Here is a 19,219-nt window from a genome sequence, read left to right as displayed (position 1 = left end):
ATTGACCTAAGCTTAAAACCCCCAGTATGACCAAAAGGTCATTAAATATTAACCATAATGGTGCTCTGGTATGGTGGCTAGCGTCGTAACATGCTGTTCAGATGTATTGGGTTCGCGCCTCCTCCAGGCCGATGAAAAATCATTGATTCTATCGCGATCAGTTACTGCTGCAGTATGGGGTCTGCGGTCGGAGGGTGAGACCATCATTCTCTGGAAGCTTGATTCCAATCAATGGCCCCTTTGGTGTACTTGTTCCTTGTGAATAGGTTTCATCTGCTGAAATAATAATAATAATGAATACTAGTGATATGAAAGTGAAGGTCTTTTACCATGATTTTATAATGACGTGATTCCAAAACTCCTTAAACTTTAAATACTACCTAACCTCGAAAATCATTTTACATTAATTTGTACTGGAAACTGACCAAAAAGCTATTTTTCATTGATCAGTTTTACTGTGAACTTTCAGCCATTTTGTCTTTATTAATATTAGTGTGATCCTAAAAATCTTTATACTCTAACTGATATTATGGTGACCTTGAACAAACGTGGAAATTCCTGATTGACTACTTTTAAACCTAACTAAATACTGTGTATCAGAGTTGATTTAACATTTTGTTAAACAAACATTTTACTTAAAGATACTGAAGGTAATGAAAATAACATAACTGAATATTCAGAGGATTGATTAATAAAAATATTGCTAAACTACTATGAGATTCAGGGCCTCTGTAACACGGTTTTTTGGACTTTGCTCCTTATCACAGCATCGGATGTAGCTGAAAGTTGACATATGTATATTGTACAACACACAAATTTTGTCACCATTATCAATAACCTAAACCCGATAGTTTGATTTTTATATAGTAAAATTATCTAGCCGACGCCATGGCCAATGATAACGAGCCAAGAGTCGAAAAACATTCATTACGTAAGCAAAGTAAACACACCGTTTTACGAAATGTTGCCCCGCCCATCCACCAGACAAAAAACTCATTCACCTTGTTTCATCGGCTCTGAAACCCATAGCAGTCAAGAATGACTAACAGGATTTGGAATTGTCCCCGTGGTTGCAAAACTGCATTTGTCTTACGACTTACAACTTTATACAGTCAAGAAAAAGCCCGTGGTCATACTTACTGTAGCCTGAATAGGTAATTATTCAGTTTCTAGTTTAAATCCAATGTTTATGGTCTGATTTGTATTTAGCGTAACGTTTTTATAATACTTGTAATGTCATTCAGGATTTTGAGCATTTCCATTAACTATCCACTATGCCGCCAAGAGAGAGGGAAAGAGGGAGATTTTATGTAAACAGTCATTGTATAACTATTTTTGTTAAAATAAGATTTTTATCCAAAGTAAATACAAGCTTATATGTGCTAAAATCTCCAGCAGACCAACGGATCATCCGATATAATTTTTTTCTTCTTCTTTAGGCCGTACGACCGTGTTGGATATAAAGACTTTATGAATGGCGGAACGATACATAGAAGTGGGTGGGGTATCTGTGCTAGCGTAGTAATACTACTGTAGCAGTAGTGCCGCCGCAACAGTAGTAATAGCAGTAAACTTTTAGGCCAACCGCTGGGATTCTTGAGGATCATTTAGCACTTCTTACAACTACTCGAGAAATGAGTTTTTATAGCCAGAAGTTAAATTTTCGAATCCAATAATGCCCATATAGCCTTCAGTGTTATCCTGAATTATAACGAGGCCAAAGTGGGTGGAGCCTCATGTAGTCATCATTCTGACGATAATTATTGGTGAAGGTTTAAAGCCAAAATACGGTACCGGCTATTTTTTTTTCAGTAAATAGGTAAATAGCCAATAAATAAAAATTGCTTGACATTGGATATAGCAGTTGTCAAATCAAGCTTGTCTACTATGTTTTTGAAAATTACCAACTATTCCCTACATCTTGTCAACCTGATTGTGACATATAAAGTAGACTGTAATTTCTTAGGACACTTATTTTGGGAGTTAGACTAATAATCAAAGTGGTTTTGTATTTATTAACATATTTTGTTGGTTTGTTTATTATGATAATTATCAGTGGAGAGGTTCAGAGTTCATAAAGGTGTACTGCTTTGCTTGTATTTAAATTTATTTGTCATTGTTGCCAGAGGTCTAGCCTTCGTTACGTATAGCCAATCAGCCATCGAGAAAAAGGGAAGAAATGCTGTCATAAGTTACGTAACGAGTGCGTTTGGAACCTTTTCTGTGACTATTTTCTTCGAAAATAGTCACTTTACATTATAAGTACCAAATCTATTCAACCTACGTAATGCAGAATACAGTCACAATTTATGTGTAGATATAATGTGTATTCTGAATAAGGCCGTGGTTATATTCTCAATCACGGACATTATCACAATTCGTTGCATGAACTTGATAAAGCAGTCTTTTATTAAGTGGTATATTTAAGTAAGATAAAATGCCTTTCCAGGTTTTTTTTTTTTTTAAGTTAGTTGGTAAAACGGCCTTTGTGGTCATTTTGATTGTTGTAAAATTAAATTTTAGAAATGTGTTGGGTTTTGGCACTACCAGAATATCCATATAAATATATTGTAACTTTTATCATCAATCACTAAAAGCAATATTTTAATATTATTAATTTTTTATTTTTATCTTCTCATTCACTGACTATCAGATGTTCTCTCGGTAAACGGTTGTATTAAGCTTGCCTTACCTGGTTCTATTTAGCAAGGAAATCCTCATCATTAATGCTGTCTGTACTAATCAAAGTAAAAATCAATCTGTTTCATCTGCAATGTTTCTAACTTTTTTCTGATTTCATACTTTATTCAGTAAATCTGGTGATTGCTTATTGTTTGTTTGTATGGTGTTTTTACGTTGCATGGAACCAGTGGTTATTCAGCAACGGGACCAACGGCTTTACGTGACTTCCGAACCACGTCGAGAGTGAACTTCTATCTCCAGAAATACAAATCTCTCACTCCTCAATGGAATGGCCGAGAATCGAACTCACGGCGACCAAGGTGGCAGGCCAAGACTATACCAACCACGGCAATGGGGCGTTGATTACCTATGATATATTTCCTGTTTTTTTTTTTTTTTCCGGCCAGGATCTCTCTCTCTCTTACGCACACACACACACACCAACTAATGTTTCTGCCTTAAAACCAAGTTACTCGCCTTTCTTTCTATCACAAATGCACTTTTATTTTCAAACTCCCTTTGCATTTTTTACGATTGTCCTACTTACAAAACTAGAAATTTTACCAAAGTGAAAAAAAAATAATTGTATTAGTGAAGAATATAAATCACAGGCGCGTTTCTGTAACCGAGCGATAACTACTTCTTTCAGGCACTTACTTGTGAGTCTTGACCCATTATAAAAACGCTGTAGTTTATGCAACAACTAAATATTCAACTCTGAAATACAAATGAGGGTATATGGAAATGTACTATACAATGTACATGTGCAAATACGTAGCCCTCTGATAACATACTTTATTATAGTAAATGTAAGAAATAAAAAAATATAAACATGTAAGATAAAGGTCATAGTAAATATTGTTGTCTCTATAATGATGGTCTAGTGAAAATATATAGTAAACAAATCTAAAAACTTGCTGGAATTATTCAGATAATTTCTGTCATAACTCCAAATCACTGCCGCGACCAAACTTAAAAAAAATAAATAAATAAGTGGACTAAATTGTCCACATTTCAGATAAACAAACAAACAAACAAAAAAATTACTAATAATAATTTCTATGAATGAAACGATAGCATATGACCGTCGCGCAAATCCCCACGTCCTCAGATTTTCACAGAGATGAAAGGTTCCCTCCACGGGTTCTCTGTTGGGCTCGAGAATCACTGGGGGAGAGTACCTGTTCTTACTGTGGCCGTCCACATCTGAGGACCTGGAACCTTGTGTGCCACGCCCCCCCCTATTGCCTATCGAACATATGTTCATAGCTGTCTTACGAAGCTTACTGGAATTCCTGAGTAGATTTGTTATCAGTGATGCATTTGAATATACGAAGTCTACCCGCTAGGACTCAATGCCTATAACAATCACGAATGATAATGTTCCAAAGTATGAGCCGAAAGTAACGTATCCCAACTATGCTGTACTTGTACATGAGGATATGGCTTACGTACGGCAATAATTACCAACATAGAATCACAGTATACTTGCTACTAGTTATCCTCAAATTAAATATGTACGAGACTGAGGATTAACAAATCACTGTCTACACAATGTGGAGATATCTTTGGCTACTCTCCACGTTAAGGGCAAATCCCTGCATGGTCATATTCCAACTGATTTTATCCCATCAAGGAGATGACTTTAATCAGAATAATAAGTAAACTACACCTTTTAAGTTAAAGAACTTTTCATGTGCAATACAGATTTCAAGTCAAAATGGTGAGTTTATTTCAATGTCATTTATGAGAAAATGTAGTCGTCAAATCTTGATCATTTCATGTTTATGAAAAATTATCACGCTCATAACTGGTATAAGGAATATAGACGTGTATTATTTCCTTATTTTACATATAAAATATAACAGTCAATAATGTAGATCCCCAAGTTTATTAAAATTAAAAATAATAGGCTTTAAGGGACGATATACAGTGTTATATACACACACTTGTGTTGAAGTCTCTGTGAACTCGTGTAATGCTGTAAGGATTGAATTGAATATACAATGTAATAATTCAACTTCTATAATCAATATGATGCAGATATAATGTATTTATTAACAGTATATGGAATAGATATATTTTCATCAGGGTCATAAACATGATTGTCTGAAAAACATTGAAAATTCAAGATTTTGAACACTAAAAATATCTCAAAAACGAGATAAACTATTTCCATTTTGACTTTTTAAAGCTTCACTTAATATGCAAAGCACTTCCACTAATTATTTTACTGATAATTTTTGGAAAATGTTTCTTTGGGGAGAAAAGGATTTTGGTCAAATAAGGACAAATTTGAGTACAAAGCCCAAAATGGCAATTTTACCTCCAAATAAGAGCTTTCTTTCATTTTTTGGAAACAACAGAAAATCTAATTACTTGGAGACTCATTAACAAACCATATTTACCTATAATTTTGACTGAAGTCTTCTATCCCTCCTCTGCAATCGGGTGAATCCATTGCGGCATTATTTACATTCTGCGATGAAGATCCAGTCCAATCGGATGGCTTGACGGGGCCTTCCACTTAGATCTCATTTCTTCTTCTACTTGTATTCTTATTTATTGTTTGTTTGTTTGTATGGTGTTCTTACGTTGCATGGAACCAGTGGTTATTCAGCAACAGGACCAACGGCTTTACGTGACTTCCGAACACGTCGAGAGTGAACTTCTCTCACCAGAAATACACATCTCTCACTCCTCAATGGAATGGCCGAGAATCGAACCCGCGACCACCGAGGTGGGATGCCAACACCATACCAACCACGCCACTGAGGCGCTGTATTCTTATTTAACAAGGCATTGACATGCTTTTCTGTTAACCTCTCTCATCTTACAGACACTATTCTTTGGGAGCTTTTCACGTACCGCTATTGGCTTGTTTTTCATGTGAATGTCGTCACTCTATTTATTATTATTATTATTATTTGTATTAATAATATGATGAACATTAATATTCATATGGAACAAGCATGTGCCATTGATTTGAAATTCAAGCTTCCAAAGAATGTGGTGTTCATGAGAATGATGTGAAAGGAGGTAAGGGGAAATGCGGAAAGATATCAGTTATTAAAAAAAGTAAAAATTACAAATTATAAAAAATAAAGATAAATAGATAAAAACGTAATTAAATTAAAATGCAAGAATAGCAATAGGGTAATAATGCATTACATCTTCGCTTGAACTTTTAAAGTCCCAACGGCACATCCTCGGGCGGAATAATGTTCCAGAGTTCAACGTTTTGAGGAATAAATGACCTCTGGAACCGAGAAGTTCGACAGCGAGGAATATTGACTGCATACCGGGCCTCCTTTTCGGCAAATCTGGAATTGCTCTCGGCAGGAAAAGGGGATCGGGCATCAAATTAGGAAAAACTGACAAACAAGACACGATACAACGATGGTCCAAGTCATAACTGATCATATTAGGAAACTGAAACCTACCGCCACGAACGCAATAAAAGCTTCCACAAGTCGAGGCCAAAGTCAGTCTACCAAATTTGAAACAGGAAAGGTAAGGTTATAGTAGACACATAACCATTTATATCACAGTCTGTTGGACTTAGTTAATTAGGTTCTTGAACACAAAAATAAGGCAAATACGGGTTTTATTAGAATAAATTGTCTCTTTATCTTTCACTTGAACTCAAGTGTATAAAAAAATTCCATACAAAACTTTCAAGACATCCATATCGAAGGCACACCATAAATTATACAACGTGACAAACGTATAAATATACGAAAATATCGCATTCTGTGGGGAAACGAAGTAGCTAATCAGAAATAGATGTACAAAAACATGCCTTATATACAAATATAATTAATTTTTTAGTAGGTAAGAGGACCAGACAGCTTACAATCTATATACAAATGTGTATGCTCATGTCCGCCATACATCAAGGCTTTTTGCATCTTGATCTATGAAACTTGACGTTTCCGTCCACGGGGAAGTGGTCGATGCAGGAGTGGAACGAGGGCACGATACAGTTACTCCAAAGTCCCGGTGTCTGGCCAGAGCCATCGTCCACCGGGAAGATGGCGTTGCTGGAGTAGCGCCAGTGGACGGCATGTTTGAGGTACTCCTCCCCGAAGTAGTTCCGAACGGTGCGGCCCGGATTCAGCGGGACGCGAGTCGCAATCCCGTTGAAAAGGATCACTGTTGGCACTTTGACATACTCGGCCGTTAACTTTTTAGTTCTGTTTTCATAGCAATTCAGATCGACAGTGGACACGTTACACGTTGATGTCCAGTAGTTGCCCAGGACGGTTTTCAGAGCACACCCTTTTTTGGCTAAACATTCTCGCCCTTTGGACATCCACACCGACTTATCGCCACAGTCCGGTATGATGTCCGAGTCGAAGTCCCAAGGTAACATGCCATCCATTTTCACCGCCCCCAGCAGACTTCCTGCGTTGAGTTCATAGTGGACGCCTATTTCGTCAGCGCAGTCTTGCACGTACTGCAGTTCCTTGCGGAAGATATCTCTGCAACAAGGTGGGACCAGAAATGAAGAGACTGATTTCATGAGGTTATTACAGGATATCTGGGCCTCATCGCAAGAAAACCTGACACTCTCCCCCTCTGGTGGTATGATGTGTTCGATAGACCACTTCTGGGCGATCTTAAACCAGTCGTTTCGGTTCAGCATTGGCTCAGAATCCACGTAAAACATGACATCCGGACAAGACATCACTAGTTTCCTCGCGAGGTGCACGTTGAGGAACCAGTCCCGATACATGACCGGTCCTTCCATCGTTTCCGTAAGGAATACCGCCCTCAAGAACTCCACTCGAACTACGAAAGGCCCGAGAACATCGTCGCAGTACATGCACTCGTTATGCGAATGTTCGTAACCTCTGACATATTCCAGTTCGTAATTTTCCGCAGTGCCTTGCAAACAACCGTGGCGCCAGATGCCCTTTGCGTCTCTGTACGCTCCTGAGGCCACACCAACCTCTGGGTTATCCTCCAGAACCCGAACCAATCGCTCTAAATTCGTCTCCTTGTCAAAAGAAACGAGAGAATGGCCCACAAATAAGTAGGGCGTTCTGACCGTCGATATGATACTGTTCAGTGCCGTTGACTCCGTCGTTTGAAGGCCAAATCTTTTTATGATAACGTTGGTACCTTCCAGTGACTCTTCCATGTGCCCATGGGTTAAGACCACGATGTCAACGTCAGAATATTTCCTGACGTTATGAATAATTTTCTGTATTCGCTGCGCCGTCCACCCTTTGGCAGGTAAAACGACGGTGAGAACATCTCTGAATGTCTGGGACTGGCAAGGAACTCTCTCCCAGTTCCGCTTCATATCTTCATCGAAAGCTCTGCCTCTGTACCTCTCCGGGCAAACTCTTCTGGGCTGACTGAGGTCGGAGGCTGCATCTGTCGGACTCGACAGGGCAGGAGCGACCAGGACCTTCACCTCCCTCTCGGAAGTGGCTACTCGTGGGTCCAGCTCAGAGGCAACGACAAGCAGTCTCTTCCCCCAGGATATGTCCACTTCTTTGCTGAGCTCTGCAAAAAAAAATTGAAATAAAAAAAATTCATTATCTAACTTTTTGGTTGAATTCATTTCCACTAATGTTCAACTCTGATCATAGATCCTTTGCAAACAAACTCGTTACTTGATTTTGAAATGGAATTATAGTCTGGCGTTCATTTCGTACAGCAAAAATAAGAAATAATAATAATAAACAAATAAATAAGTAAATAACAGAAAAATTGAGTCTAAACGTAATACTTAATCGTATAATAGTTATTTTCGAGGACGTCAGTTTGAAAAAAATAAATAAATAAAAATTAAAAAGATAAAAGAAATTAAGGTCAAACTCTTCTTCTCGCATGAAAAAGGAGACAATACAATGTAAAAAATACAATTGAAATTGACAACGAACATGTTAATGATGCAATTACTTAGCGATATACAACGAACTTATTCCTAGCAAATAAAATATGCGGATTAGTGATGAAAATGCCTATACTTTCTTCATCAATGATACCTGTGAATTTTGATATAGATATATAGACCGCAGCAATGGTTCAGTATACAAAATAATATGTATGTGATTTTCGTATTAATAAATTTAGCTCAAAATCGTAACCGGCTTGTATATTATAGTACATTCACATCACCCGCGCATCTGATGTCTAGGCCAGTCCCTTACGATGCTCCTGATCGGCTGTTGATAAGCCAATCACAGGGCTGGAAACTCTCAGTCTCTCTCGAGAGTTCACATGGGCAGGCTGTATGTTCCACCTCTCCTAAGGGATACTTTTGAAAGACGTATCCCTCAGGAGAGGTAGGACAGACATACTGCCTATGTGGACTCTCGAGAGAGACTGAGAGTTTCCAGCCCTGAAAAAGTATCCCTCAGGAGAGGTGGAACATACATCCTGCCTAATTGAACTCTCTCGAAAGACAGAGTTTCCAGCCCTGTGATTGGCTTATCAACAGCCAATCAGGAGCGTCGTAAGGGACTGGTCTAGACATCAGATGCACGGGTGATGTGAATCTAATATAGTTTTGCACCAGTCCGGTTTTTTTTTTTTTTTTTTTTTTTTTTTTTTGCCATGATCCTAGGAGATTAGTTTCAAGAAGATTCTATGATTAGTTTTTAAGATATGGCGTCCCGCTACCTTTGGATGTGATCAATTACGATAAACGATCGTTAAGATAACGAACAAGGAGTTTAATCGTACTTGAATGATAGACTGACATGTATCTTTTAATAGATATATCGTGGTGAAGTTACAGGAATATTTAAATTACGAACGACCTCTATCGTTAATGGACAACCACTCAGTCACTCAAATCATGTTTCCTTAATTCGATTAAAATAAGAAAAAAAATATGTGGCAACAAACGCTTACGTGAAAAATATGCGAAAAGCTCTTACTTTGGATAATTAAAGTCATGAAATACCTTTATCTTGAAACAGGCATTATGTTCTGAATTTAGAAAAAACTGCAATAATAATAATAATAATAATAATAATAATAATAATAATAATAATAATAATAATAATAATAATAAATAGGAATAAGAAGGATATGGGATATGCCAGTGGAAATCGTATCCATAATCATAGGAGCAATGACACGATCCCAAGATCCCTGAAAAGGAATCTAGAAAAACTAGACGCTGAAGTAGCTCCAGGACTCATGCAGAAGAGTGTGATCCTAGAAACGGCGCACATAGTAAGAAAAGTGATGGACTCCTAAGGAGGCAGGATGCAACCCGGAACCCCACACTATAAATACCACCCAGTCGAATTGGAGGACTGTGATAGAGCAAAAAAAAAAAAAAAAAAAAAATAATAATAATAATAATATAATAATAAATATCTTATTAAAGTGAACCCCATTAAATCATAAATAACATAAAATGGATTAAAGATCGTACTAGCAGTCATGAATAGGGCAAATAAATAAATAAATAAAAATAGCAGAGGCAATCAATCAGGAATAAGACTCGACGATATATTCCTTTCAACAGAAACCTTATTTGAAACGGGTTTTGACTATGAAAAAAAAAAAAACCTGCTGAATGATAAACTACGAAAAATAGTACTCTTACCAAACATATAATATTCTCTCTCGAGACAATTAGCATTATATGACAGGCCGAATCATAAATATAATACTATCCAGGTGTGACTTGGTAATGTTACAAAACATGACCCCAACTCACCTGTTCTGACCTCAATTTCTCTCTGCACCTCCATAATCTTTCTCGCTAAGGCCCTGCGAGTTGGTATTGGGTCAGCCATATAATTTCTTGGAACTGGAATAGAAAAAAAATTATGTATACAACGGAAATTTTATAAAAAAAAAATCGTCGACCAGAGAGAGAGAGAGAGAGAGAGAGAGAGAGAGAGAGAGAGAGAGAGAGAGAGAGAGAATTGTTAACTGTTTTCCAGGCGTGAGAAAATATGTCTCGTCAGAATTTTGTGACATTACATTAAAAAGTACCTCGTCTCTACAGTATTGTTTAAAACACTCTTTTTCATCACTAAGTACACTCGTGAGTATTCACTGTTATTGGCAACTACGTGCCACCAATCAAGCCAATCTCTACCACTCCAGTCATAATATTTCTTTTTCAATGACCTACTTTTGAATTTAAGATACCCAGCGCATCTACCTTTCCTCAATACCTAAACCCAGACACCCCGTAAACTCATGATATCTCAGGAACTCTTTCTCACACTCACTCTAACTCCCATCCACTCCTGGACCGTATGCACTCATTATCAGAATGAGCTTATCTGCCAGGCCCAATTCACTAATACATTCTTTACGATAATGTTTTTTGTATTTTCTCACCCTTCCCCAGGACTTTGACATATCTCTCAGCCACATTAGAAGCATACGTACATACGTACGTACGTACACATACATACATATATATATATATATATATATATATATATATATATATATATATATATATGTTGCATAAATTCACACTGAAAAACTTCTTAACAAATCTAATATGTGGATATAAATAAATGATTAGCAAGCCATAGATAGATCTATACATGTACCTAAAACCTGAAATATCATGAACAAATTAAAGTATACATTACTACCACCAATACATTGTCTTCTTAGCCCACATTACTATGCTCTTTGGGAAAGCTAATTTCGCATAATCTGGGAATACCTCGAAACAAATAGGGTAAGCAATCGGGTGTTAATACCAAGGCAGGAAATGAGTCCAACCCGTTTAATGACACTCACCATTGAAAGGATAAGCGGTGAAGAAATATAGGAAGGCGTTGTACGAAACCATGAAGAACAAGGCACACGTGAGGAGGGCCGTTCTATACCTATGGATTGCAGCCATAGGAGACATCATTCTTCCCGCGGATAGGAGGAGCCGTTTCAAAGGCACAGCCTTACTACTACTACTATTACTGCTGCTGCTGCTAGGTATTGTTAGGCATGGAAGCTCATGAATCGTGTCCTTATTTTTGTTAGAAAACCAAACGGAGGATTGGAAATTTATATAAATTGTTCCTTCTTTTTCTTCTTCTTCCAAATGATCCTCAATCAGTCAATTTTCAATGTTTCCGATATTTGCATGAATTTTTTTTGCCTCTCCCCTGGAACTCTCCAACGTCTACATGAAAGACTTCGTGAGTAAAAGATGAAATTCTAGCGCAGCCGAGCTACGTTTACAAATTAGCGATGAAGCGCTTGTAAAGTGGCACTTGTTTGGAATAAAGTGTATTCTTGGCACTTGTTGTATGAGCAATTTGGCACTCTTCATCACACGTGCTTCTTGCTTCTCAGGGAGTCATCCTTAACGAACCGCCCAGTCGGGTCTTATCCATTTCAGAGCCACCCTTGGGTCAAGCTTGCCTGAAAAATAAATAGTACAACATTAAATGAAATATCTGGATTACTTTCAACATCTTCTTCGAAAATAATACATAAATCTATTCTCACTCTAAAGAATATAGAATTTAGGCCAGAGGCCTTTCGCTGAAATCTACGTATGAGGTCATCCAGCGCTGAAAGGGATAGATATTGAGAGTAGAAAAGTTTGAAAGGTGTTGCACTATAAAACAACTGTTAGGAGGGTGTCCGGTAATTTCATTTAAGTAATTTCGTTGTGGTAATTTCGTTGCAGCAATTTCATCGCATAGCAAATACATATTAAGAGAATTTCAGTGCAAAGTAATTACATTGCAATGCATTACATCTCACGGTAATTTCAGAGCAATAGTTCAATAGTTCTAAACAACCTGCTTTTTGCCCATCGCAAGGTCATTTCAGAGCAATAGTTCAATAGGCCGATAGTTTATTATTTCTAAACAACCTGCTTTTTGCTCAAGCCACGTCTACTACTTTTCCTATATAAGAAATTGTTACTTACAGTTTTATTCCGTTTTAGTTTTAGCCCTCAAAATGGCTTTTCAATACGTCTTAAACTCAAGAAATAAGAAAAAGCTCATTGATAATGGTAGTCTATTTGTGTGTGTGTGTGTGTGTGAGAGAGAGAGAGAGAGAACAACTGGTGAAAATACCATTTGGAAATGTGATCAGGTTTATACAACTAAGTGCCGGGCTAGAGTTCATACAAATCAAGAATCTATTACAAAACGAGTTGGAGAACAAAATCATGCAGGCAATGATGCTCGTGTTAAAGCTACTAAAGTTATAAATGCTGCAAAAGAAAAAGCCATTTCGACGCAGGAAACTACTCATTGCATCGCAACCCAGGCATACATTGGAGTATCACAAACTGTTGCTGGTCAGCTACCAACCTCTCAGCATTTTCAAAAGGAATATTCGAAATGCTGGAAGTGTAGCAGCACAAGTCCCTGCGAAACCTGCATCTTTATTCCAGTGAAATATACCTTCAGACAGCACGGTAACACACGCAAATCAATCCTTTCTTCTTTTTTACAGCAATGATGGACTAGACCGAATTATTATATTTTCAACTCAAAGAAATTTACAGGTATTAGCCAGTGCAGATAAATGGTATGCAGATGGTACTTTCCAAACAACACTCCCTTTATTCAGATAGCTGTACACTATTTATGGCATCATGAATGGCGATGTTTTGCCTCTTGTTTATGTTTTAATGGCTAAACAAACCGAAGAGAGTTACGAGAAGCTTTTACTAGAACTAAAAACCTTAGAGCCAACAGCATCACCTGGACAAATAATGACCGATTTTGAATGCGCGGCAATTAAGGCTTTTAGATCAGTTTTTCCCAATTCAATTCAAAAAGGTTGTCTATTTTATTTTTCACAATGTATATTTCGGTCTATTCAAAGGAATGGCCTACAACAGTTGTATGAGAGCGATGCAGATTTTGCATTAAAAATGCGCATGATTACTTCAATTGCATTCGTGCCTATCGTAGATGTAGTTGGCACATTAGAATTCCTAATTGATAATAATGATTATCCTGAAAATGTACAGCCTGTTTTAGATTACGTGGAGGATAACTGGATTGGAAGCCCGAACCGTCGCTCAGGACATCGACCTCCTCGATTTGATCATATTTTATGGAATTACTTCGACGTTGCCAGGCAAGGTGCCTCCAAAACAAACAATTGTTGTGAAGGTTGGCATCGTTCATTCAGCGAATTGGTTAGCGCATCATATTCCTACTATTTGGAAGTTTCTAGATATTTTGTAAAAAGAGCAATCAAGAAATGAAGCTATAATGGAACAGTATGTCGCTGGTACAGACAATCCTCGCTGTAAAAAGAAAAATATAAGGATAGTGCCGTTAGAATCCAACGCATCGTTAACGATTATGAAAATCGAGAATTGCTCGACTATCTTAGGGGTAATGCCCATAATTTGTCTTTTTGAATATTGATGGCAATAGGTAAATTTTTGTAAATAAAAATAAATGCGTGTTGTGATTTTAGTTTGTTTGTTTTTTTAAACAATGTTTTTTTATTACCATGTATTAATATGTATTAGTATTCGAATAAACACTTTCTTAATAAAATATTATTTTATTCCCCCTTTTTAAATCTTATGGTACATATCGTTATGTGATGAAATTACCGTGAGATGTAATGCATTGCAATGTCATTACTTCGCACTGAAATTCTCTAATATGTATTTGCTATGATATGGAATTTCTGCAACGAAATCACCACAACGAAATTACTGCAATGAAATTACAGTGAATCGTTAGGAGAGGGTGGATAGCAAGACGAAAGAAAAGAATATGAACGGAGGTACAGTAAAAGGAATGAAAGATGTTGCAACTAAGGCCCGAAGGGACGCTGCAAAGAACCTTAAGTAATTCCTACAGTGCACCACGTGAGGTGCACTGACGGCTGGGCGAAATGACACACGTGGCGTTGAATACAGACTAAAAGCAGCCCAAGTCTGCAAGAACGACGAAAGCAAGGTCACCTTGCTTGAGACCTGGACGAAAAGGGCCTTACGTAGGACGGTGTGCCCTGGCCTTGGTCAGGCTAGGATTTTGCTTGCTAAGGATTCTCTAGGACTATATTTTCCTTGCGTTTCTACTTTCATGCTCTAATCGACGTCAGCAAAAATCTTAGAATATTGCTCATTTACTTAGAAAAAAACAACAACAAAAAACTGGTGCAAATCAATCATGTTCAATATCACAATACTTACGGTTTGTAAATTTCCTTTAAGCAGAAAAAATGAAGCTGCTACCCGCGTATTGATATGAAACTATCACTGGAGGTAACCAGTGATGCAAGGCAGACTTAAACATTTACTGAACTAAAGTGCTTCGTGTTCGCTGATTGCAGGTCACCAATTCTCAGGTAAACGTCTTTATATCTTGATCACTGGTCATTTGACATGAATATTTTCTGTAATACATTAACTAATGTTGATTTATTTCTGACACACCTCGCGCGCTCATTTACTATAAATGTGAATAACTCACTTTTTCTGATGCGTAAATATTACACCTTTGTGTTAATGCATCGAAGATTGACAGTCACTTGTTCAAGTATACGAATGACGGCCACTTGTAATTTTCAAAGATCAATAAAAACAAACTCGCTGATTATACGTGCTATCGACTGAGCACTCGTGTTGATAACAGCAAACTCGATTGATTGCAGAGAACCGGCAATTCTTACACCAAAGAATTAGTTACCTAGGGTCCGTGGTAGAGGCGCCAAAGCTCGAGACAAAACTAGGTTAACAAACGTTCAGTTTCTTGACGAGAAAATGGAGCTGACGTAAACACATCCGGTTGCTGATAAAAAATACTTATGACATATTGGGTAAAAAAAAACAAATGACGACGTTGTCAAGTCGATATCAGGTTCGGAGACCGGAAGCCGAAGGGAGGAGCCTCTACCTTAATAAAAAAAAAAAAAATTGCCACCGACAAGTAGGTTAATAAAAATCACCGCGTCTGGTAAAAGCATTAGTAAATAGTGCAAGTATTTTACACTGTAATTATGTCAGCAATAAATAAAAATCATAGAATAGATGCCACTGACAAGAACAGTAGGTACATAAAAATGACCTTGTTTTGTAAAAGTATCGGTAAATGGTACTAGTATTTTACGTGCCAGCATTATGAGATAAAAAAACATAATAGATTAGATGTCACTGAAAATTAAGTTAATAAAAACCACAGCGTCTTGTAAAAATATCAGTAAAGGGTGCGAGTATTTTACATTGTAAACGTGTCAGCAATATTTTCCTTTGTTTTGTTATCCAATAATCAAACATTAGTTTCTCGAATTGTGTACACTTCCTTCAAATTTAAGCTTCTCTCTCTCTCTCTCTCTCTCTCTCTCTCTCTCTCTCTCTCTCTCTCTCTCTCTCTCTCTCTCTCTCTCTCTCCAAACCAAACTCTTTTTATCACTCAATATAAATATCTCCATGCAATATTCTTCGAAAAAAATCTTTTAATAATAATAATAATAATAATAATAATAATAATAATAATAATAATAATAATAATAATAATAATAATAATAATAATAATACACATAACGCCGTGTTACCTTCAGGGACAGTATTTGTCTTCGCTTCGAAGTCAAGGTGGAATATTTATAACAGTGTATACTACACATACGTAAGAATGAAGAACATAATACATACGCTGCATTGTTATTGAGCACTACTTAGGTTGTGAAAAAAAAGTCGGTTGAGAAGACGAAATTACAGTTACGCTTTATACATATTATACATACATACAATACATATATACCTGTGTAGAGAAATGAGTACGAAAATTTTTCAAAATGCCAAGTACTGGCACCTCTGAGTCACTCAGCGCTTATATATATATATATATATATATATATATATATATATATATATATATATATATATGTGTGTGTGTGTGTGTGTGTGTGTGTGAGTCAGTCCTAACAATCGTGGGCGCAACTTCCTGTTAGGAAAGATACCGTGTTCATTACCTTTACGATTTTGGAGACATGCCGGGGATTATCCAGCATTTAGAAATCTGAAGGATATTGCAGCCACATTTATATTCACCATGTCTCATTCTCCTCGGCCACCCCCCCCAACCTTTTTTTTTTTTTATTTTTTTTTTTTTTTTAGACGGGGTGGCTCCAGAAGGTGTTGGCATTCCAGTCTTCATCAAGTCTTGCGGGATGAAATTACCAGCCACCTCCCTTCTTTCTCCTGCTTGTTCTCTGGCTCCTACCAGACAACTAACTACCAGGTACATGTCACTGTCTTGGCCCTCAAAAAACACTGAAACCTTAATGGAACTCTTTTCTTATTTACAGAAAGAGCAGTCCAAAACATTCCCTTAAAATACCACTCTGTAGAGATATTTGGGAGCTACTCTGGCTTGTTATCTACGCGTCATCTATATACTCCGAGTTGAGTTGAGTTGAATACATGTAGAATCTAGGCCAAAGGCCAAGCACTGGGACCCGTGAGGTCATTCAGCGCTGAAATGGAAATTGACCGTAAAAGGTTTGAAAGGTGTAACAGGAGGAAAACCTCGCAGTTGCATTATGAATCAAGTGTTAGGAAAGGGTGGAAAGTAAGATGAAGAGAGAGAATATGAATGGAGGTACAGTAAAAATGAATGAAAATGGTTGCAGCTAGGGGCCGAAGTCACGCTGCAAAGAACCTTGAGTAATGCCTACAGTGCACCGCATGAGGTTCACTGACGGCCCTACCTCCCCCTGCGGGAGTCATCTACTCCAAGGCGCTATAGTAGATTCACATCAACCGTGCATTGGATGTCAAGGCCGGTCCGTTACGACGCTCCTGATTGGCTGTTCATAAGCCAATCACAGGGCTGGAAACTCTCAGTCTCTCTCGAGAGTTCACTTAGGCAAGATGTATGTTCCACCTCTCCTGAGGGATACTTTTGGAAGACGTATCTCTCAGATGTGGAACATAGATCCTACCCATGGGAACTCTCGAGAGAGAGACTGAGAGTTTCCAGCCCTGTGATTGGCTTATGAACAGCCAACCAGGAGCGTCGTAAGGGACTGGCCTAGACATCAAATGCACGGTTGATGTGAATCTACTATAGTACTAAACGCCGTATGATAAATGTAAAGTAGACGGCCGCACAAAGATAACGTTTATCAATATAATTCGTCGACCACACAATACAGAAATGGGTGTATATGATACTTCGGTCCCAGAGGGCTAACACTAAAAAAGGCGTCTCAGTGAGTTTAGCCATGTTTAGTACTAACCAGCACCTCGGAGTATACGTGGGTGGCGCGTACACAACAGGCCAAAGTAACATCGGTATTTCAATCCAATTTAGGATCACGCTTGAATGATTAGAACCTGATCAGGTTCACATCACTCCCTCTAGGTTCAGATATTTCTTCCCCGGCTTCCGTAAAAGCCCCTTAGGTTTCACTCCAAATCAAATGGTAAAAACAAACTGACTTGCATTCCGTTCAGGTTCCCTTTACAACCAAATGACATTTGATACGTACAGTACGCAGGCATGTTAGCAATCAAATTTGGACTCGTTCACTCAATGAAACAGTTATACCAAAACGTTACTGTAATTCCATCCATACGTCAGGGTCATCTAATGCCTCGTCAACACGGTCGAACTCTGTCTTCAGACTATGTCTTTAACATACAAAGTATGCAAACTCTGACCGAAACCTCGTCCAAACGGCAGAGCTACAGGACAGATGGGTTACGGGCTCTAGGTAATCACTAATCAGTCGGCAGCAAGTCGAGGCAGCGTGTGGTTGTGGTAGTGTAATACGGTCCGATAACAATGGTCACGTATTTTCACTAAATAAGAACTATGCAAAGACTAATCTTGAATATATATATATATATATATATATATATATATATATATATATATATATATATATATAGAGAGAGAGAGAAGAGAGAGAGAGAGAGAGAGAGAGAGAGAGAGAGAGATATATGTATGTATGTATGTATGTATGCATATATGTGTATATATATGTATGTATATATATATATACATATAATATATATATATATATATATAATATATATATATATATATATATATATATATATATATTCGAAGCGAGAGAGAGATACACGTACCTCAGAGTCAGAATGGTCTTCACCTAAAAGCAGATTCAATAATATTCCTACGAGTTATATTATTACAAAATAAAACAACTTTTGCCCCCTCCCTTGCTTACATTCATCAAGTCACCGTAATATTTAATAAAAGCAGATTCAATAATATTCCTACGAGTTATAATTATTACATATAAAACAACTTTTTGTCCCCCTCCCAATGAATCATGTGATTAAAATGATTGTGTAAAAACAAAGCATCCGATATTTGTCCCGTTCTCACACTATATCTATGTTGTTTAATTCTGGTGTCCAGTCCCTTCCCATAGTGTCCGATATAAAAACACTTGCAGTTCATGCAAAGAACTGCAAGTGTTTTTATATCGGACACTATGGGAAGGGACTGGACACCAGAATTAAACAACATAGATATAGTGTGAGAACGGGACAAATGTCGGATGCTTTGTTTTTACACATTAATCTTATTAATCACATGATTCATTGGGAGGGGACAAAAGTTGT

The 19,219-nt window shown here is 37.4% G+C and overlaps 1 protein-coding gene across 7 annotated transcripts in view; it reads right to left on the bottom strand.

The window, feature by feature from the left end:
* Positions 1-6,272: 6,272 nt before the first annotated feature.
* Positions 6,273-19,219, bottom strand: part of LOC135198155 (uncharacterized) — a 52,256-nt gene continuing 39,309 nt past the window's right edge. For 5 of the 7 annotated variants that reach the window (XM_064225646.1, XM_064225648.1, XM_064225650.1 and 2 more), the window contains 3 exons: positions 11,428-12,051; positions 10,376-10,468; positions 6,273-8,199 (listed from right to left, as the gene is read on the bottom strand). In XM_064225646.1, coding sequence (XP_064081716.1) covers positions 6,578-8,199; positions 10,376-10,468; positions 11,428-11,545 — 1,833 coding nt within the window. In that variant the 5' untranslated portion in view covers positions 11,546-12,051 and the 3' untranslated portion in view covers positions 6,273-6,577. Of the gene's footprint in view, positions 8,200-10,375; positions 10,469-11,427; positions 12,052-14,815; positions 15,245-15,311; positions 15,343-19,219 lie in introns of those variants that run through there. The other 2 variants (XM_064225651.1, XM_064225652.1) reach the window with 2 other exon arrangements.

The sequence above is a fragment of the Macrobrachium nipponense genome, chromosome 21 (genome assembly GCF_015104395.2).
Source record: "Macrobrachium nipponense isolate FS-2020 chromosome 21, ASM1510439v2, whole genome shotgun sequence".
Lineage (NCBI taxonomy): Eukaryota > Metazoa > Arthropoda > Malacostraca > Decapoda > Palaemonidae > Macrobrachium > Macrobrachium nipponense.
The sequence above is the reverse complement of the archived record's forward strand: the minus strand, read 5'-3'. Positions and strand labels throughout refer to the sequence as shown.